Raw genomic sequence first — 21564 nt, forward strand, 5'->3', positions numbered from 1 at the left:
GGGATTTCCAAGCTGGCAATTGGCTGCCCTCGCAATTGAATTGACTTTTTTTTCGTGCCATGAATTTAAACGATGATGTAGCAAACTCCGTGCCCGACTACTCGTCTGCTCGTTGTAGTTTTTTGGGGCCGTTACTTGTGCTAAAAGCCAACTGAGCGTTTAGCGAAAACCGCAGGGGCTGGTTAACTATTGCTGAGTTAGCTATTTGAAATGCCTGATTGATCATCGAGCGCAGCATCCGCCTGTGAGCCGCAAGCACACTTGAACTTCACCTTATTATAATACACACACACTGTACATACATACACATACATACACACACACACACACACACACACACACATACACATACACATAGACATTATCGTGTTCTTATCGCAGTGACACTCTGTCGTTGACACACCGTCAAGTGCTACTGATAAGAAATATAATTTATTGCCTTCCTCTCCATAAAGAAAGGGGCAACAAATTATATGCAAATAAATGCAACGGAAATACAATTAAACACTCTGATGAGGTTGCATTTTATATTGATATGTTTAATTCCATTAAGAAGATTTGCCGGCAGATACAATAATTGCTTTCTGAGCAAGCAAGTCAGCTGATAAATATAGATCATATATGTGGGTATATGTGTATCTTTCTTAAAAATCTTTTTTAAAAATAAGACATACATTATATATGCACTTAAAATTGTTGTGGCCATATTAATATTAATGTGGCGAGCACTTTAAGCAAGTTTGGCAAGTCTGACTTACGCACGCATCGCGTCTGACTAATGCACAAACAAAAATAATGGGAAAAAATAAAATAAAAAAATAAAGCATCAAAACAAACTAAAATTCATTATCAAGAATGGAAGCCGGAACGGGTAGTTGATAGATATTGCCCTCAGGCGCTTAATTAATGAATGAATTCCTCGTACTTGTTGATACTATTTGCTCAATAAATAATGAACGCTGCGATTCCAACGATTCATTCATATTTTGCTTATGGTCATCCCAACAACGAATGAAACTGCGACTGTGATTGCGACTGTGATTGCGACTGTGACTGTGACTGCAACAGAGGCGGCAGCGGATGTGAAATACGTATATCGAGGACGTCACCATGCAATGTGCTCGTCATTTCTAAATAAGTAACACTCTATAAAGAGTACCCTTAACGAGCTTCAAATGACGCTGCCAACTTCTTTCTGTCAATAAATGAGCACAATAACAATCCCAACAACAACTATTGCTATATATGTATGTGTGTGCGTGTATGTTCCATGGAAACATATGTACATCTGCAGATACACAGAGACCAGAGACACAGATAAGTTGATATCGTTGCCGCTTCGCACCTCATGTGCGAAAATTAGCAGATAAATTTAGTGCGATGTCATCGCCACAACAGGAGGAGAGACTGTGTGGAATGGAAGCGGAGTGGGATGTAGGGGCGCCAGCTCTTGGTAGGCAGGCGGACCTAAAAAAAATTAGTAAAATCATTTACATTTGGGAAAGTTTATGACATACATTATTTGTATCTCATAAGCAAATTGTTGATGTATATGTGGGGATTAGGCTAATTGAAAGGTGATGTATGAATATAATCATATTGCCAAACCAAGCACTTCTTAATTCAATTATAATTCTTCCCTGATATATATATATATCTGATATAGTACTCCGATGTTGTTGGTTCTTGCCAAAATTTCAGCAGCATAATAGAACTCATAACTTGTGAGTTTAGTGAGAATATAGATTTTATTAAGTGTCGTATATATTTGTTTTTGTTTATCTATTTATTATGCTGCTCATGTTAGCCGCTGCATTCAATTGCCTCACTTTGCATGGAACTCTTCTGGTGGGCCACATATTCTCCAGCTGGACGTATGAGTGATTTCAGGCTGCATTTAGTAGAAGAGTCGATTTAACTCGATTCAACTCGACTTGACTCGTGTGGCGAATACAACTCTTATACGACAACATATGGCCACCCTCCCACTCTGTCGTTCGGTGCATTATTTACGCATGCCAATTCTCGATTGTTGTTTAATTTGCACACACTGTAAATGCGCGCAGATCGGAAATGCCAAAGCTAGCGAGAAGCCAGTGCATAAGTATTAAGTACAAAAAGTAACGACGGCAAAAAACACAAACACACACACTCAAAACAAGAGAGTGTGAAGTCCAATAATAATAATAATATATATATATATATATATATATATATATTACATAGATATATAGATGAATAAATATATGTAAATGCTTCGTAAAAAGCAATTAGAAAATACCAGACGCAAAGTGTTCAAGTTAAATTCAATTTTCTTATGAATGGTGCAAGTGGTTTTTTATAGTGCATTTAATTATGCATCATAAAACATTGATTATTAATCGTCCACGAAACTAAAGAAGCTGCAAATACGTGCTTCCGATTTCAAATGGGTAAGCAAACAGGTAGTTGGGTAGTAGGATACTACAACGACGAGCAGAGCTGGAATATTAAGACATACTTTGGTAGGTGATTTGAGAAAGGTTCTCAGATCAAGGCTTGTTTCTTGTTGAACAAATTAATCTGAGATAGAAAAAATATATACAATATTGGTTGCCTAAGAAACTATGTAGCAATGTTGGAGGGTATCTGCTAGACCAAAATTGCCTATGCAACTTTAATAAAGAATGATCGCTTGTGGGAGGGAGGAGGGGGGTGGTTAGGAAACCGGGACAGTGACAGGGACGCCGCTAAATACATACAAACGGAAGAGCGGAAGTGCAGAATGAAGAGGTGACTAGAAAGCAGTGCCGCAAAACCACAATGACAACGACAGCCTGAACAACAACAACAAGAAGAACAACAACAACAACAGCAGCAGCAACAACAGATACAAATCTAACAAAAAATCAAGCAAATAAACATGCAGCGAAGCATTGCAAAATTCAATGTCACATCCGTTTTGGGGCATGCAACGTGCAGCGTGCAGCGTGCGCATAAATTAAAGCTCTCCCCGAGCGAAGAAAGAAAGAAGAAGCCGCAACAACAACAACAATTGTCAATAATAAGCAGCAAGTATCAGCAACAAGAACAATTCAAACGTCAAAATTGCTGTTGAGTCACGTTGAGGCAGCGACACCTGTCTCTCTCTCTCTCTCTCTCTCTCTCTCTCTCTCTCTCTCTCACTCCCTCTATCTGTACATCTGTTTTCGCTCAAACTTTTGCCGCTGTCGCGTGCCAAGAATAGAGTCGCCAGAGTTAAAGTCAACTCTCAGACTCTCTCTCTATCTCTCTCTCTCTCTCTCTCTCACACACACACACTGACGCACTCTCTCTATCTCTCTCTCTCTCCAGACAACACGTCGCCTTGTCTGCGACGGCGCTTTTTCTGTGCATCTTTGCCTCTATGTGTTGGTGTGTATCTCTGTCTGTGTCTGTGTATGTGTGTGTCTGTGTGTGTGTGTGTGTGCGTGTGGTCGCTTTGCCAACACACGATTGGCTGACAATTACTGTCTACCCATTGTCGTCATCACTTGTCTTCGTCACTTAACACCGCTGTGTACTTGCCTACTTGTGTATTTGTATTTGTAATTGTATTTGTATTTGTGTTTGTGTGTTAGAGGTTAGCGTTCGGGCCGTGCTCTCGCACATTATTTAAATGCTGCGCGCGCAACCAAATTTTAAATAGGTAACAGATCTTGAAGTGTTAACTTGTGCCGGGCGCCTCAAGCAACAACCTGCAAGCACTCCAAAATTATAGCATTAAACGGCAAAATATAAACAAACAAACAAAGCCCTGGGAATATTGCACTTCACTTTTACATTCGTGGCAATATTTATTTTTTTTTTCAATATTTTTGTATTAACTGTGCCGCGCATCAAATGACAGCAACAACGACAAAAACTGCAATGGCAACAACAACATCAACCGGAATGTTGAGCACATTCGGCGGGTTCATAACGTGCCGCAATAGCCAAATTCAAACCAGAGTCGCCTGTGCGAGTCCAGTGTCCTGCTGCAGTCGACTGCAGGAGCGTAAAGGCTTCACAACAACAGCAACAGCAACAACAACAAAGGCAGTCACCCGCCCACGCCTAGGCGCCCAACAGTCTTGCAGTCTCATGTGTAAGTTTGTGTTCGTGCAACAGTTGCAACAGTTGCTGTGCTGCATTCATAGCAGAAGATGATTCACCCATCGCTCAGTAATAAACTCGATATTCGCGTACTTCTAATCTGACTTGTGTATCTGTGTGTGTGTGAGAGTGTGTGTGTGTGTGTGTGTGTGTGCGAGTTTGTGGATAATGTGATAATGTGTGTATTTAGTGGACTTCACAGAAGACGCAGCGACAACATCAACGTCATGGCAAAAGCCCAGCACAACAATTTTCACGTTTGCCATCTTACGATTAGATTGCAATAAACATGAGTCAATGCGTGGGAAAACCTGTGGCAATTTCGACTAACTTAATTTTATCCTGAAAGATAAACACAGTGAGAGAGAGTGAGAGTGAGAGTGTGTGTGTGAGAGAGAGAGAGAGAAAGAGAGAGAGTGAGAATGAGAGAGAATGGGAGAGAAATCATATACAAACAATGATAATTAGAACAAGTCAAAATGCTCTAGTCGAGGGGGCTCTTGTTGACTCGACTATTCTGATCCTGATCAAGAATATATGTATATACTTTATGGGGTCTGCCTTCTCGGTGTTACATAGATTTGCACAATTTGAATTTATTCCTTAAGCACATTGTACTTGAGCTTACTGAACCGATCTAGTTTCATTAAAATAATGTTTTCATATTTGCAGTAAAAAAAGGAAAATTGATTAGGAAATTGTAATTGAATATTTGTTATATTACTACTTGCAGGTCCTAGCAACTATTGGCTGCTTGCAACAATGCTGATAATACTCACAACCTGCTATCTACCGAACACAGCGGCGTCGCCACGTCGCGCACTTGGTCGCCACTTGATATTGCCGCATCGGCATCACGTGCACCTGCGGTCGGCGGGAATGGAGCATGGCAAGGAGAAGGTGGGGTTCAGTTGTAAGCATAACATGGATGTGACCGTCGAGACATTGAAGCATGCTGAACAAGTCAGCAATACAACTTGTAGATCCATTGAAGAGCTGCTGATGGATTGGGTGAGTTTTGTCACTGCCCCCAAAAATGAAATGAGGTTACTCATCAGCTGGCAAGCTAACTAATGCCATTCGGAACTCTTCTCTTTCTACTTGCAGCTGGATAAGGAGATGAAAATGACGCTGCAGACAGCTGAGGAGAGGTACAGTTGGCATAGTTTGCCGATAGACTATGCGCTCATGAATGAATCCTCCTCTCACTCATACAATGGCAGCGACACAATGAAGCCTGAAGACGAGCTAAAAAATATTCTCAGTTCGTTGACGAAAATCAATCTGCTGTTGACTCGCATAATCAAAGAACTGCCCTTGAAATCGAATAGGGATATATTCAATATATTCAAGGAGAAGCTGGAGCACAATATAACCGTGGCCGAAAGCATGCTGGGCTGCAAATGGATCGATGTGCTCCCGGAACCGCTCACAGGTGGCTTTCCACTGGCAGAGTACTGCATTGTCAGGGATGCCATCCGGCTGCTTAAGGTAATCAGTGTCAAGTATAGGGTAATGCACGATCGAAAGTCGAGGGCAAACTCCTAAAACACTGCGAATCAGCGATCTGCCCAATGCACCCTTGTCCCCCTGGCGCATTGACCTGTGCCCCAAAACCGTGTACAAGAAAATGCCAAAAGAAGGAAGGAAGACAAATACTAAAAACAAAAAGACGAATCTAAACTAAGCAGCTAGTTGAATGCTACAACATTGTAGAATGCATATGGTTTTGCATGTATATATGTAAATGTGCTTATTTATTTATTATTTTTACTGTCCCACATACCATCGATAATTACTAAGCCAATTTATTTTTTTTTATTTATTATGACATTGCATTTTCGCTCATTTTTGTTATTTATATATTCATAAAAACATATATCATTGTCTGAAAATTTGTACTTAATATGTTAAATTATATTTTAATTTGTATTGCTTCCGTAAACAGCATTAAATCTTAATATTATTATTTATTATTATTATTATGATTAAATGTTAACTTAATCTATGTTTCCAAAACACAACTTTAGTCAGCCATTTTATGTTTTTTTTTTTTTATAAATAAATTAGTTAAAGTAATTATTTTGAATTGTTTGCATGCTGCATGTTGATTTGTATTTGTTGTATTTGGATTCATTTCCAGCTTTTAGGTGGTTGTTAGACAAGTTAAGGTTTCTTATAGCCAGCCAGTCATTACTACAACGATACTGCCAGAAAGTGTATTCATCGAGTTGGAAAGAAGTTCTTAATGGGTGAGTGAAGCATTGGATTGATCGCAACCCCTTTTAATTGCAAGACAAACGTTCTCATAATTGGAATATGAGGCAATGTATCCAAGGGATACTTACGAAAATGATTCTCAAAAATGCAGGACAACCAAATTGATATGTTGATCGCAGGCAACAACAGATGAAGACTACAAAACGGGAATGCAAGACAATACAATTATTTCCAACACTCCCTCTCAGCGCAGATTGTTTACGCAAACCCATTAAGTTAACAAATTCCTTATGCTTTACTTTACAAAGGTTTTTCGTTAACACTTCAGAGATCATGTTTTTGGTAGATACATATTCAATTTCAACTACATTATTTTTAAGCATATCTCTGATATGATGATATTTAATATCGACATGTTTACTACGCGCATGGAACTTAGCATCTTTTGCCAAGCATTGAGCGCTTTGATTATCGCCAAATATCATTGTTCCAGATCCCTCGCTGAAACCCATTTCACGCATAACTTTGCGTATATATGCAGCTTTCTTAGCTGCCAGTGACAGTGCCACATACTCTGCTTCAGTACTGCTTAATGCAACGACGCTCTGCTTCTTTGACTCCCATGAGAATGCAGCGCCTGCTGCAAAGAACGCCCAGCCACTGTAGAACTTCCGGTCCGTGCTGTCTCCAGCCTCCAATTTGCATCGACGAAACAATGTATCGCCTGACCGGTCAACTCTGCCTGATTGATCATCAGAGGGGCAGTGCCCCTCAAGTATCTTAATACTTGCATCTGAATGAAACTGTGAGCAGGTCTGCAAGCGCTCTCTGCCGACAAACACGTGACTATTCATACACACAGACATCTATACGTATACGCAATCGTAACGGGGTAAGGGGCCACTGCAGCATACACACGAAATCATATTGACGCTCGCGCTGATCTTCATGCCATCTCTTTCTCATTCGTATTCTCGCATGTTTATGAATAAAGAAAGAATATGTGCTGCCCAAGTTGGTTCTCAGAGCGTGACGCGTCTGCTGCGTACGCGCGCGTGGTCGCTCTGCTATGATTGGCTGGAAACTGAAATGAAATGATATCGAATGACCGATGACGACACATGCCATCGCGGCTCCAGCTACATTAATACAGCTGCACGCGCGACCGAAATTTATACAGCTTACAGATCTTGAAGTGTTAACAAGTGCCGCAGCAGCAGCTGGCAAACTAAAAGTGTAACAAAAACTAAATAATAGTAGTAAATAAAATAAGAAATGTCAACAACAACATCAAACGCAGTGATGAGCACATGTGACGGCTTCGCAACGGCCAGAGTGTCGTGCGCGAGTCCTGTGCCCTGTTGCAGTAGAGCTGTGTCCCATAAGATCACGAGGACACTAGCCAGTAAGTAGACAACAGTAACAGTCTTGCTGCCTCATGTGTAGGTTTGAGTAAATATCACGGCATAATGATGTGCACTCATAGCACCCGAAGATGACTCACCCATTTCGATGTTTGATTAGCTATAGCATTCTAGCTATAGCTATTCGTGCTTTCGTTTCACTATGTAGGAATGTTACATGTAATATTCATATTCACACGTTACGGCAAGAGACCCGCCAAGAGATATGCACATAAATATCTGCTGTGTATTTTGTTATAAGATTGCAATATCATCCACAACCCAATAAGAAATGTGTGAACGCGTCCATTCAGTGCAGCCAATTGGCAAACAAAGCAATCAAAAGCAACAAATCGAGTATTTACTTTATGTAGATTGTAACTCTGGCAAATATATCTAGTATTTAGTGTGTATTAAAACTAAAATTATTAAAACTCGACTCGAGTATAGACGAAGTAGTACAATTTATTAGGAGATTGTAATTGAATATTTGTTATATTACTACTTGCAGGTCCTGTCAACTATTGGCTGCTTGCAGCAATGCTGATAATATTCACAACCTGCCTTTTAACGAGCACAGACGCGTTGCCCGCTCGAGTGGTGCAGGGTGAGCCGGTCAGGTCAGAGTTCCACTGCAAAACTCCGAATGTGAACGACACTCGATTTATAAACGAAGTGGAGCGCAGCAAATCTGTTTATAAATCCCTTGCTAAGTCGCTTCTGACGTGGGTAAGTTTTGCCACAGTCCCCATATTAAATGAGGTCTCCGCTCCTGTCAACTAGTTAACTAATGCCAATCTACACTACCCTCTTTCTTCTCAGCTAATTAATTCAACGAATATGACTATTGAGAAGATTCGGGCTAAGTATGTACATTATAGAATGCCGCTAAACTATTCGCTCGCGCATGAAGTCAGTGTGGCGCTAAACCGTTCATCCAGCAATGAAGCCTTTGGAGATGGCATGACCAAGATGGAACAGATTTTCGAGTCTGTGACGAAGATGTACTTGCTAGTCAATCAGACAGAGAGCAACCTAACCACACCACTGGATAAGCAGTTTTATTGCCTTCTTAAAAAGAAGGTGACGGTGCTGATGGGCACAGCCAAAGTTTTGGGCGATTGCAGTTGGAACGAAACCCTTGCGAATTCATTCACATATAATACATTTGGGATGAAGCGGGCTGTTGCCCTTGAGGTCCTCGGGTTGACCAAGGTCGTCAGTGAGTACTATGCGGGTATGCGAGAGTCCGAGACTCCTTAAACTCTGCGAATCAGCGATCAGCGATCAGCTATCAGCGAACTGTGAGGAAAGTGCAAAAAAAACATGGAACTGCAATTCCAAACAAAAACAAGTAAGAGTGCTGTAGTCGAGTGAGCTCGACTACGATTTACCCTGGACCCAGTTGTTAAATATTTTTAGATTTATTGAATATATATGTGTGTATTTATGTATATGCACGTGTTTGTTGTCAGTCAGACCTGCCCACATTTGCGTGCAAAACTTATTGTAGGGAAATTTGCCAATAGTTTTAGAATATATTCAATAGCTGGGTTCAGGGTAAATCGTAGTCTTACTTGCACTTTTACTTGTTTTTTAATTTAATTTGATTGTTTAATTTTTAAATTGATTGCAATGCCTTAAATTATGTTTTATGTTGTACTGATTGTTTAATATTATTATTATTACTATCGCTAAGCCCCAAATATTATCACTAATACATTATAATAAATTATGAATAAATGCAAACTTAAGGTGTATTTTGAAAACTTGACTTTAGTCAGCTCTTTTAATTATTGACATAGTTGCGCCACTGTACGAATTTTCTGCGTCCAGTTGGTAGACGCAGTGCTACACATCTGTGCTGTTGTGGCATGCTTCTGCCGACAAATAAACACTTCTACTCCCAGGCCCCGCCAACGAGTCTACGACTTTCGTTTGCTTACTCTGATGTCAGCTGATGGTAAATATTTATTTTTTGCGGCAATTCTGAAAGTGCATTGTGAAGAATGCCCATGCAACTGCTAAAAGTGGCAAGAGTAGTGCAAATCACAATTTTTCATGCTTTATAGTTAATTTTAAGTAGAAGTTGTATACTTAGAAAAAAAAAACAATTCCCGGAATTTTAGTAAATCGTTTCGTGTCCAAGAGTAACTTATCTTATTTTATATTATTATTCAGAAAATATAATTCTTAAAAAAAAAGAGTTTATCTAAGTCAAAAATTTGCTAAATAAAAATCAGTTTAATTATTGAGTTGCGTCAGCGCCGGCGTCATTGGCTCAGACCAACAATAATTTACCGTTGCGCTGAACACACACATGGCTGGCTTCACAAGCTTGGTCATCCTGTGCTGTGCACTGTGTGTGTGTGTGTGTGTGTGTGTAGTAATCGGTAATCGAATCCATCTGCGGTTGGTAGCTGCGCGTGGCAATGGCCTTGCTAGTCAGCCAGTTATCTGAACCGTTTGCCAGCACTGCTGGATTTAGACGTCACCGTGTTGCCAAATACCCTCACTTGGCCCACAGTCTCTATCTGTCTGTTCGAGATAACTGTTTGCCCAAGCGCGTGCCCATTGAATCAGCAGCGGCAGCGGCAGCGCCGCCAACGTGGGCAGCAGCGTTTTTATGAATGAATTCAAGCAGGCGCGACTGCAATGTGCCAGCAGCGCAGCAGCGATATCGACAGCGGCAGCGGCACCGGCAGCGGCAGAGAGGCAACAGGTGAGCAGAAAACATAAATGTGAACACACAAATCAGGTTATTTTCGCTCTTTCGCTCACCCATACTCATTCTCTCACTCTCTGGCTCTCTCGTTTGGCACGCTCTTGCACTCAGCGAGCGAGAGAGATAGACGACAACAGAGAGTGAGAGGCAGAGCAGCCGAGTGAGCGCGCTCCATTTGTTGGGATTGGTTGGCTGGCTGCCAGTTTGCTTATCTGCTGAGCGCAATTCACCAATAAGCAGAGGGACTCACACATACACAGATGTACATAGTAAGACACACACACATACATACACACACACACACACACTCTTTCCCTCTCCCTCTCTCTATCTCTCTCTCTCTCTCACTCTCTCTCTTTATATATGTTGCTTGTGCTGGTTTATGATGCCGCCCCAAAATGCTGGCTGCTCAACTTATGTAAGCTGAGTCAAGTATTGCTTTCATTGGAATCAAATTTCAATGCGAGATATTTGTACTTATTACAGAGATAAAAATAATAATAAAAAATATTTATATTTATATTTATATCGTATTTGACTCTCGTGGATTTATCAGCTTCGGAAGTGCCCCACTGAGCGACCTTGCCACGCTCTTTGCGTAATAGCGTTGATAAGCCGAGCTCTGACGTTATTTGGATATACGTCAACATATTGTGGAATGTTACGCACATTCGTGAAGTGACTATACGTCGAAAAATACCGAAACTACCGAAAATGTTCTACATTGACCAAATAAGGTCCGTCATATTTCTGATTCTTTGTTTTGTATATAACAAGATTTTGGATATATTTGTAGCTAAATGCAGCTTAAATGCTGTTAAAAACTGCAAAACAAAAGAAATAATTTAAAAATATTCACCTAAAACAACGTATTAATAAAATGTTGACAGGCATCACCAACAGCAACAGCAACAGCAACAGCTGGTTGCACGAGTAATAGTTTAAATGTTTATACAATACAACTTATGTTTGGTAAATATATCTAAATCGTCTGTCCATTATTTGAACTAAATAAGTTGAAATTATTTAACACGTTCTTGCACAATTTAAAAACTAAAATATTTTAAGTTGTGCCTGGACATGTATGAATATAGGAATGACGAAAGAAATCGGCAATCTTAAACAATAATCACTGAAAAGTGAGCAACTTCATTACTTGATAGAGGCAATTGAGATAATTTCAGGCTGATCATCCATGACCGATGCCAATTGCAACGCTAATTTGGCAAATCAAACAGCAGCGGTAACAACAACAGACACAAACAGAAACAAACCAATCGACTAACTAACCGTTGCAATCCATCGTCGGACAAGGACGGAGACGGACACGGACACGGAGACGGAGACGGAGACGGGGCACCTGAAAGATGCCCGCAATGTGAGAATTGCAGTAAAAATCATGATAAACGAAACGATTTTACGCATAATCAAAACAGCACTAGCCTCTAAAAACTCACACCTCAGTGCAGTTGTTGCACACCCACAAAAACACACACAACACAACACAGCACAACACTGGGCAGGACTACGACTGTAGAAGAGGAAGGTTGAGGCTGAGGCTGAGGCTGAGGCTGAGGGTTGTGTTCGGGTTCGGTTTTGGTTTCGGTTACCAACTCGGTCGGTCTCTGTGTGCGACAGGAGCTAAGCAGCGTGTAATGATTATACCCTATAATAGCGCATGTAATGGGTACATCCGTGCATATCTAACAACTCTTTGCCTTATCATTTCTCTGCATGTTTTACAATCTCTCAGGTGAACCAGCTATTATGCATGCAGCAATAGATATATACTGTATTAAAAATTATCTAGAGATAATTCAGACAAATGAACGTAAGCAACGTCACATTTATAGGGTATATAATAGTCGTTGTTTTGGCAATGAGGCCGAGCTCGGTTAACCATCCACTGGTCTGCCCCGGCGGGTACCCGGTGCGAGGTCGACGCTCGACGCTCGACGCTCGAAGGTGTTCGCTGCTTGGCATTGGCTGTGGCAATTTAAGCGTATCCTTTCGATTAGATACGGCCGGTAAAGAAAGGAAAATTACAGCATGACTGCGGATCGGGGACCGCACACAACAACTCAATTTTGTAGCAAAATATTTTGTTGTCCAGAACGAATCGCAAGTAAAATATTTGTGTGAGCGACTGTGGCGAGGTCAGCACTGGCAATGGGAATGGGAATGGGAATCCGAATGGGAATGCGAATGCGAATGGGACTTGAACCATGACTGCCGGTGGCAGCATCGACGCATCGGGTCCTTTGCACGGGACGTCCTGCAGCGCCTGCGCACTCCCTGTATGCAGACAGCAGCAGCAGGAGCTCATCAATGCAATAATCGTGTTTGTTGTCCATGTAGATGAAGTTGTTTGGTGCGAATTGGACAGTTACATTTATAGATACGAGCACAGATACAGATACAGATACAAATACATATACCCAAGGGATGGGCATACAAAAGACGCTGCCATATTGATATATGTGCCTCGCAGCGAGTCCAGGTCCTGTGTGTGTCCTCAGTGTGGCGTGCGGCAAAAATCAAGGCGAGTATCCCCGCTGCGCGACACGGCTGCTTCCTGCTGCTCCTACTGCTGCTGTTGCTCTTGCTCTTGCCATTGCTGAAGAGTCTGAGGCGGCCTATGCCAACAATTGCACTTACAGTTAGACGCAGGACTCTGGGCCCGGTCGATGGCTGCTCCCGGACAGTCTAAAGTCCACGTCCCGTACACAGCTGTCCGGGCTAAACAATGTGGCCATAATTTTGTAGCAAAGTCACACAAAACAAAACCAAAGAAAACAGCAACTAAATTTAATTAGCTCGTCAATTGTCCCACTTCGACGGCAAGCATACAATTGCTCGGGCTGCGAATTGGCGAGATACTCGATGGGGCAGGCACCCTTAGGGCCCAGGTCAGTTATTTATTGACCGACCGCCCAGCAATTGAGACCAGGTACTGCAGGCAAGTCAAGTAGGCGCTGGTCATGGGGCGTTCGTCCCATTTATAAGAGTACAAGAACATTTAGCATTTGCCCAAAAACTAGCTAATCATAAAATTATTTGCTGACCTGCTGCTGCTGCTGATTGCAGCTGAGGATATGCCCAAAACGGCTGACTGGCTTATTTCCAGGCATCTCCCTCTCTCTCTATCTGTATATATATGCATATATGTATAATAAATATATATATATATTGGATAATGAAGTATAAATATGCAAAGCGGCTGCTAGATCCATCAGTGTGTTCAGAGTGCTTGATTCGTAAGAGTGGACAGGGCACGGACCGAATAACTACAAATCATTGAGCAACATTTGAAACTGTGCAAGTTGTTCATAGCTTGTTAGTTTCCTTACTGATGACCTATTTTTATACTTTAACTCCAAAGCTGGTTCGACGAGAGGTGTGCATCTCTCCCTGAAGAATAATCCACATGCGATTTGGAATATCTCGGAGCAGATAAAAAGTCAAAAACAAGACTTGACCTGGGAAAGGCGAAGTATATTTGTTCATTCCTCTTTCATACTCAAATTGTTACTAATCTTTAATGCTATTCAATTGTAGCTCACAATACCTTCAAAAGTAGTTCGAGCTTTGCACAAAATTCAATAACATCCTGATTATTATATGTATTACATAGTATACGAGTATCTTTGATTTGTTGCATTTTCAGCTGGAACACATTTGGTCAATTCGGTCTTATTATATTGGAAGCAAGAAATAGTTCTAATCTTTTTGTAAATTATAGATCCTATAGTTAGTACAACTACCGTAAAAATGACTTATTAAAAGGCGATCGGACAAAGCCAATTTGATATTAGTATTCACTCAGAGAAAAAATCGTCCTGAATTTTAAAATTCACTTCACCTTATTATACTGAAAGAAATTTCTGAAACTGAAGGTTTTGGCTTTCATAATTTTATGATGGATTTTTCTTTGTGTGTACATACTAGTATCCTTATATTAACTTTATTTTTTTACTTATAGTATTATACACATTCTTTTAGAGTATTCATATTATTAATTGTAAATGCAATGATATTATGAACTATAAATGTGCGTATTAAAACATCTACAAATTAAAAATAAGTAGAAAAGATCATTATGTATTATGTGGATGAAATACAGCCAAAGATATTAAAGTAAGCATACTTTTCGGCGACGGGGATATCGGTATGAATTCTGAATTCTGGCTTATTAACAGGTGAGTAAGCTTTTAGCCCAGTTAAGAGGCTAAGCTCAATTGGGTAGCCAAGGTCGGGGAACTTGCAGTGAAACAGCTGACAAGTGCTCGAGATGTAAAGAAAGCTAGCACTCTCTCTGTCATTCGAGAGGGAGAGAGAGAGAGAGAGAGGGAGAGAAATATGTACCAAAAGAAACAGAAACAGAGAGAGATGGATGGAGAAAGAGAGGGAGAGAGAGGGAGAGAGAAGGAGACAGACAGCTGTTGCCTTGGGGCAGGCGTATGGCCTACGTATCGCTCAGGTAGATTTCTATGAGTGCACTTTGAGTGAAATCTTTTCATTGGATAAGTGGCAAATGAGCCTGGTGCCTATCAACACAGCGATGGCGACACACTCGCACACTCACACACACACACACACACACAAGCCCGGACAGGGACAGGCTTAACCAGTGCTCGACTAGCTGGTTGGTCTGCCTTACGTTGGCGTTCGTCGTTGGTCAAAACGAGCATATTGTATGTGATTGCATGAAGTGTGTGCCTGTCTGTGTGTGTGTGTGTGCGTGTGTTTGCGCGTGTGTGTGTAGGATGCATATCAGGTAAGCCGAATAGAGCGGGGCAGGCCCAGGCAAACACTCGATCAGGCCTGACAGGCAGGCAGACAAATGGACATGGACGTTCAGGCAGCGCTGCCTCACTCACACTCACACAACCATAGAAATTCAGAATCAGAGGCCCGACTCGGGTCTGGCCTGGACTGGCCTGCCCTGCCCTGGCCTGGCCCGGCCTGGCCGGGTCTTCAGTCTTTATTTTTCTTTTACGTACCGTTCGTTTTTCACATGGTCTTTTCGCTCTGTCTCCGAATGACGTCGCTTCGCGGTCGCTTCGGTTTCGGTTGTCGTTTGTCGGTTGTCGGTTCTCTGGTCTCTGGTCTGTTGCTGCCGCTGCTGCTGTCGCTGTCGCCGCTGCTGTTTCTGTTTCTGTTTCTGCTGCTCAACAAAGAAAGCTGGTCGAATTCAGCGCAACTTTTGGCTCAGTTCGGTTTTGTGCCTGGACGTGAACAGTAGTGCTCGGTAGAAGTGTTCTTCAAACTCAAACTCAAAGAAACAAAGATAATAACAGCAGCTCAACATCATCATCAACTGAATATGCAACTCTAAGAAATAAAAAAGAAATTCCAACATTCATATTCGTTGCAAGTTTCTCAATCAATTTTTTTTGTTCGTGTATTCAATCCAAGTGCAACACAATTAAATAAATTAAAACCAACAACAACAACAACAGCAGCGAAACAAAAAGAGGATTAAACTGCAAATTGTTATTAACAATTTCAGCTGACGAACTTTTCATCGATAATGCGGTGTGTGTATTAGTTTTGTTTTGAAATTATCTATTAAAAAACTAAAAAAAAAAAAAACTAGAACAATTTTAATATAACTTTTTTTTTAAATCTTTATTTTAACGTAATCTTGTCATGAAAAAATCTGGAACCGAAAATCCAACCAATTGAGAGCTACGCATGCGCACAGTTTAATCATTTGTGCATTGAAAGAGAGAATCCAAATTTTTTGGAGCTTAACGTTTTGTAATATTTTTCGATCCTTATCTTTTTGAAATTCCATTCAAGTTACAAAAATGTTCAAATTGACTTACCTGCTCTAAATTCCAAGCTTCTCAAAAATAACAAAAACAGAAAAAAATAGAAAAACAAAAAGGCGGATCATTTGAACGCACAAAAAAATGTTCAAAGATCGAACAACATTTTTGAGATCCGAGCAAGTTGCATTGGCGTTTCTAGCTTTTTGACCGAATAAAGTCCTGATCGATATTATAATCCAACGGCGACAAGGATTACTTGCCATGTTAATCACTTGATAGTCATTGTGTGTGTGTTTATTTTCTTTTCTCTTTCTCTTTCTCTTTCTGTTTTTTTCTTTCCTTCCGAATTACTGTTGCAAACCGTTTTCTTCTCATTTCATCTGCATTTTGGCAACATTCTTTTTTGGCCCATTGAACACACACGATAAAAAATCGCAGAACAAAAAGATCCACAAATTCCTAAATCATAATCATATATTATACAAAAATTCCAAATCGCAATAAAAAAATAAATATCGTTATATATATATATCTATCTAACAGTTGGTTGCCATTGCGCTGCAACCAAAGTTAAAAGCAACAAGACGGCATCGCCAACGGCAACAACAAGGACACGGACGCCAGCGACGGCAAGAACAAGGACAAGGACAACGCACATTGCGCGGCAGGACAATGCGGATATGTGGTCCACTCTGCTGTTGCCACTGCTGCTGCTCCATCTCATCCAACTGCATGCCACGGTCGCCATGGCCACAGCCAGCGGCGGCCTCACCGTAATCGAGGGCGCCAGCACCAGCACCAGCAGCAGCAGCAGCACCTCCACCACCAGCTCCACCACCACCATTAGCAGTAGACACAGCAGCAGCAGCAACAGCAGCATCAGCAGCATCACCAGCAGCAACACATCAAGCGCTGTGACCGCTCTCAATCTGCGGAAGCGGCATCGCAAGCGCAACAGCAACTGGTACGATTATCGCAACTACAGCGAGAACAACACGGCTGTCGAGTGGATGAATCCTTGCGGCGGCTCCTACTACACACCCTCAGCCAGCGAGAGTCGGCGCGCCCAGCGGCCCAAACAGGTAAGCAGTACTTAATTAAAGCTCTCCCTCTGGCTGATTAACTGAGGTTTCCTGTTTTTCTTTTTTCTTTTTTCTGATTTCTGTTTTCTGTTTTTTGTTGTTGCGTTTTTTGTTTAGATCTTCAATCAGTTGAAGCGTGCCGCTGGCACGGAATACCGTGAGCTGAACAGCACGCAGGACCACAAGGGCATCGATATTGGGGATATGCAGGTGTGGTCGCTTCACAAATATAACTACAAATTTCTGCCCAAGCTGAAGCCCAATTCAACAGTAAGTTAACAATTAACACATATGCATATCAGGAGTCGAATGCTGTCTCGCTCTTTCTCTCTCTCTGTCTCTCTCTCTCGCTCTCTCTCCTTTTGTCTTGATGCTGATGTTGATAACAAAGTCCGTTTGCGGTATTTTTTTTCATTTTTCGCTCACAGATCGCTTTGAAGCGCTGGTATCGCAACATGCAAACGTATGTGGCAAGCTTTGCGTATTTGCGGCGCGTGCAAATCAATTGGGACAGGCAGAATCTGAAGCGCGAGTCCGCCATCGCCAAAGAGCTGAAGAGGCTGTTGCTCAGCTCGCGCAGCATGCTCTGCGAGCTGGAGACGGCCGTAAATCGCACATATCCGATGCCGCTGACGCTTGGCGTTTCGGCCAAGCAGCGACGCCAGCTGCAGCTGCCACAAATCTCGCGCAATGATATGAACAGGCGGCTCAAGTTGCGTAGCAAGATGCGACCAGCGGCAGCAGCAGCAGCAGCAGCAGCGACAACAACTGAAGCAGCGTCTGTGGCAGCGACGGCAATCGGAGAGGCAGATCCGATGGATATGCGTTTTGTGAAACATCATTACTATGAGTTTCTGCGCACCATGTGGCAGCTACTGCGACGCGACAGCAAACGCGAGCGCCAGCAGCGACGCCAGAAACGCCAGCGACGTCAGCAGCGCCAGCGAGAGCAGCAGCACCAGCAGCAGCAATCGCCATTGTCGCACCACCAAGAGCAAGAGCAACAGCTGCAACAGCTGCAACCGCAGCAGCAGCGGCAGCAACAGCAGCGACAGCGTCAGCGCCAATGGCAGCAACAGCATCGGCGTCAGCAAGTGGGACAACAACAGCGATTGCAGCAATCGCTTGACGGTGCTGGCAATCGCAACGAGTTCAACGAGGTGTCCAAGCCGCTGCCCCTCGATGTGGCAGGGGCCGCTGGCGGGCGACGTGGCAAGCGACAGCAGCCGCACTCAGCAGCAGCAGCAACAGCAGCAGCAGCAGCAACAGCAGCAGCAGCCAATCAGCGACAACTTCGCCGCGTGCTGCGCACGTGAAATAACAGCATAATTAATACATTATGTACAATATTCATTCGAGACGCAACCCTTAAAGATCGACTAGTTTAATTAAATTACTTAATGCACTTTTTGCAGAACAAGTTTGGTCACCTTTCCCCCTTTCTACCTGTCTCCATCTCGGTCTCTCTGTCTGCCTATGCTTTGGCCATGCTTAAGTATTATTATTTTGTATTAGTTATATGCTTAATAGTTATTTATTTATTGAAAACAACAGGAAAAAGAAACCACAGCATCAAAATCATGGCTAATTAAATTATATTTCATAGTCCTAAGCGATTAAATTACATCTAAGATCAGCACAGAACAACCTTCTGCATCTTCAGCATCAGCTCAGCAGTTGCCGTTCTAGTCACATAAGAGCAACCGCAGCATTCAGCACTTGACATTCAACATACAATATACAACATGCAACATCGAAGCATACTTTTATCACTACACTACATTCCTATACGTAACATTCCTAGCTATATATATATAGATATGTTTAGCAACTATTTGGCATCCAAACCAGCTCAAAAGTATTACAAAATGTTTTCTCAACCCAATATTTATATACTAAATATTTTTTTTTATATTATTTTGGTTTAGTTTGTAGGTTAAATTATATATATATTTATATATTTTATATATATATTTAGTATGCATAGTGTGCTTATTTCTTTTTTTTTTTTTGAGATTAGCTTGTAGGTTTTGTTGAACTGTGATATAGTCTTGAGTGTTAATCGCAATATGCTTAGCTAGTTTGTACCTTTATTTGAATATGAGAATATGAAATTGTAATAAATAAGTTAAAGCAAACACACATTCACTTTTTTTTTTATATACCACATACATATAGAAACATGACTTGATAAGCTGCAAAGAAAGCAAACAATAAATGCAAATATTGAAAAATACAAACCGAAATTGATTTCATTTTCTGCAAGTAAAAATAAATACTTTAATAGGAAACACAATTTGATCCGTACGAATTTATTATTAGATATATTCTTCTTTTATCACCGTTTGAAAATTGAATTTCAGCATAGATATAGATCGTATAGATCGTATGCATAGCCACAAAGTACAACTGTACTTATTACAACATAAATATGGATCATAGGCATAAATCGGAATAATGCATTTAAGATTGAAAAAATAAAATCATTTAGACTTTCTCGTCATTTTATTCAAATAATATAAAATCGGATGGAAATTCTCGAACGCATTCGAAACTTCTCGATTCGTCCGGAAACAAGGCTTCAAAACTATTTGTGGAGTTGTTCATTTGGTTAATAGTTCAGCAGCCCAAAATGACAGCAATGCGAAGAACTTCATTTTGTAGTCTAGCGGCCCATTTTGGATTCGGCTTAGTTATTTTATGATCAGGCAGTTCTCTGTGCGTGTAGCGCCCTTTTAATATTTATGTGGCGTCCACTTTATGGCTGCACTGCATCGAACGAACTGAGCAGAGGGTTGCAATGCACCCGCCTTTCAATTGTGTTCCCTTTAATCCAGAGTTTTATGATCTTTGGCAGCGGCGTCAAACTATTAGCACGCGCACCAGCCAACAACCAACAACTGGCCATCAGCAGCTGCATGTTGTCAGCTTGAGAGGAGCAGGATTCGGACGTCGAAGTCGTTGTTCCAATGCCTCCACCTGGCCACTTCATTGGTCATTGGCACTGGCAGGTGAGCTCAATGAAAACGTCAGCGGCAGCAATATTGGCCTTGAGCCATCGTCGTCAGCATCTCATCAATGAGCTGTTGATTGCCGCCCAAATCTTGGCTTATAGCTTACACTTTCTGATCTGAGCCAACTAACTCAATGAACTACCCGAGTAGGATGAGCTGTCGTTTAGCTGGGCTAAGTAGCCCACAAAGTAAGTGCACTTGTTGCTGGCTAAGCTGATGGCTGCTTGCTGTCATTAACTGTTTGCATCAACCATATACATATACATATATATATATATAAAATACTCGAAATCCTTTACATTGTTTTAAGCGGATTTATGCAAATTTACTTTTTAATACCTTGGCTTATTGAGCCTAGCATTGAGCCAAGCTTCGTTTAGGGCGCTTAGTGGCACCTCTGAGGACAAGATCCTCAGCAAGGATTAGCGCAAGCAAAGCAAAGCGGAAGCTGTCTATCGAGTGAGCAGCCACAAATTACAGTCTACACTGCACTGCAACATGTTCTGCTGACCAGGGCCAAGTGTTGACACGCAAACGGATTACAGACCGGACCTGCAACAAACACCCTGCAGCAACAGAAGCAACAAAAATATTTGAATATTATGATGCTGCCGCTGTGGCTAAGCCGTTTATTGATTGCAATCGAGCAGGATGGCGAGGACGGGCCCAGGAAGCTGACCGTGTTAGTTAAGCCTGGCCAAGAGCATGAGGCCCTAAGCCGACCTGTGCTCAGTGTCAAGTGTCCCCGTTGCTGGGCCAAAAGGGTCTGCTTGTCTAAAGTAGGTGTTGTTATGTTTTTAGCTGTCATAAATATTATAAAACTTGGTAAATATTTAAGCAGCGTGCACAATAAAGGCAAATGGCAGAGGCTCACTCGGGTTCGGGTTCGAGTTCGGTTTTGGGTTCGGTTTTGGGTTCGAGTTTATGTTCGACATTCGGGTTTGTCTCGTCCTCGTCTGCGACTCCTTGCTGCCTCCGGGCTCTATTGCTCTATTGTCCTTGCCTGCCCATAACGGTGGTTGCTTTGCGGCTGCCTCTCGCCAAGCGATAGACAGAGAGAGAGAGAGAGAGAGAAAGCGCAACAGAGAAATATTTTACCTGTGTGCGTGTGTTTGTTTTACTTACTTTTGAAATTTGAATATGGTCAGGGCCATGGCTAAAGATTAACAACATTTAATAACCCATCATTTTTCGGGGCATTTTGGCTCGTCCTGTGCTGTTCTGTTCCGT

At 41.8% G+C, this 21564-nt stretch overlaps 2 protein-coding genes across 2 annotated transcripts; both read left to right on the forward strand.

Annotated features, from left to right (window-relative positions):
• The first annotated feature begins 3888 nt into the window (after positions 1-3888).
• LOC6569542 lies at positions 3889-5810 on the forward strand. Its single transcript, XM_032741437.2, has 3 exons — positions 3889-4105; positions 4847-5124; positions 5221-5810. The coding sequence occupies exons 1-3, from the start codon at positions 3889-3891 to the stop codon at positions 5659-5661; spliced, it is 936 nt and encodes a 311-aa protein (XP_032597328.2). The 3' UTR covers positions 5662-5810.
• Positions 5811-16529: 10719 nt separating this feature from the next.
• LOC6569544 (vitellogenin) lies at positions 16530-20760 on the forward strand. The gene is made up of 4 exons (XM_043215961.1): positions 16530-17320; positions 17438-17590; positions 17749-18299; positions 20715-20760. Exons 1-4 carry the CDS (start codon positions 16919-16921, stop codon positions 20758-20760), a joined length of 1152 nt encoding a protein of 383 aa, XP_043071896.1. The 5' UTR covers positions 16530-16918.
• The last annotated feature ends 804 nt before the right edge of the window (positions 20761-21564 follow it).

This window comes from Drosophila grimshawi, unplaced genomic scaffold (assembly GCF_018153295.1).
Source record: "Drosophila grimshawi isolate 15287-2541.00 unplaced genomic scaffold, ASM1815329v1 contig_848, whole genome shotgun sequence".
Taxonomy (NCBI): domain Eukaryota; kingdom Metazoa; phylum Arthropoda; class Insecta; order Diptera; family Drosophilidae; genus Drosophila; species Drosophila grimshawi.

Coding starts and splice junctions, on each gene's coding strand:
- LOC6569542 (XM_032741437.2), top strand. CDS start 3,889: ATGGCAACAACAACATCAACCGGAATGTTGAGCACATTCGGCGGGTTC. Junction 4,106..4,846: donor ACAGTCTTGCAGTCTCATGT/GTAAGTTTGTGT, acceptor TACTACTTGCAG/GTCCTAGCAACTATTGGCTG. Junction 5,125..5,220: donor AAGAGCTGCTGATGGATTGG/GTGAGTTTTGTC, acceptor TTCTACTTGCAG/CTGGATAAGGAGATGAAAAT.
- LOC6569544 (XM_043215961.1), top strand. CDS start 16,919: ATGTGGTCCACTCTGCTGTTGCCACTGCTGCTGCTCCATCTCATCCAA. Junction 17,321..17,437: donor GCGCCCAGCGGCCCAAACAG/GTAAGCAGTACT, acceptor TTTTTTGTTTAG/ATCTTCAATCAGTTGAAGCG. Junction 17,591..17,748: donor AGCTGAAGCCCAATTCAACA/GTAAGTTAACAA, acceptor TTTCGCTCACAG/ATCGCTTTGAAGCGCTGGTA.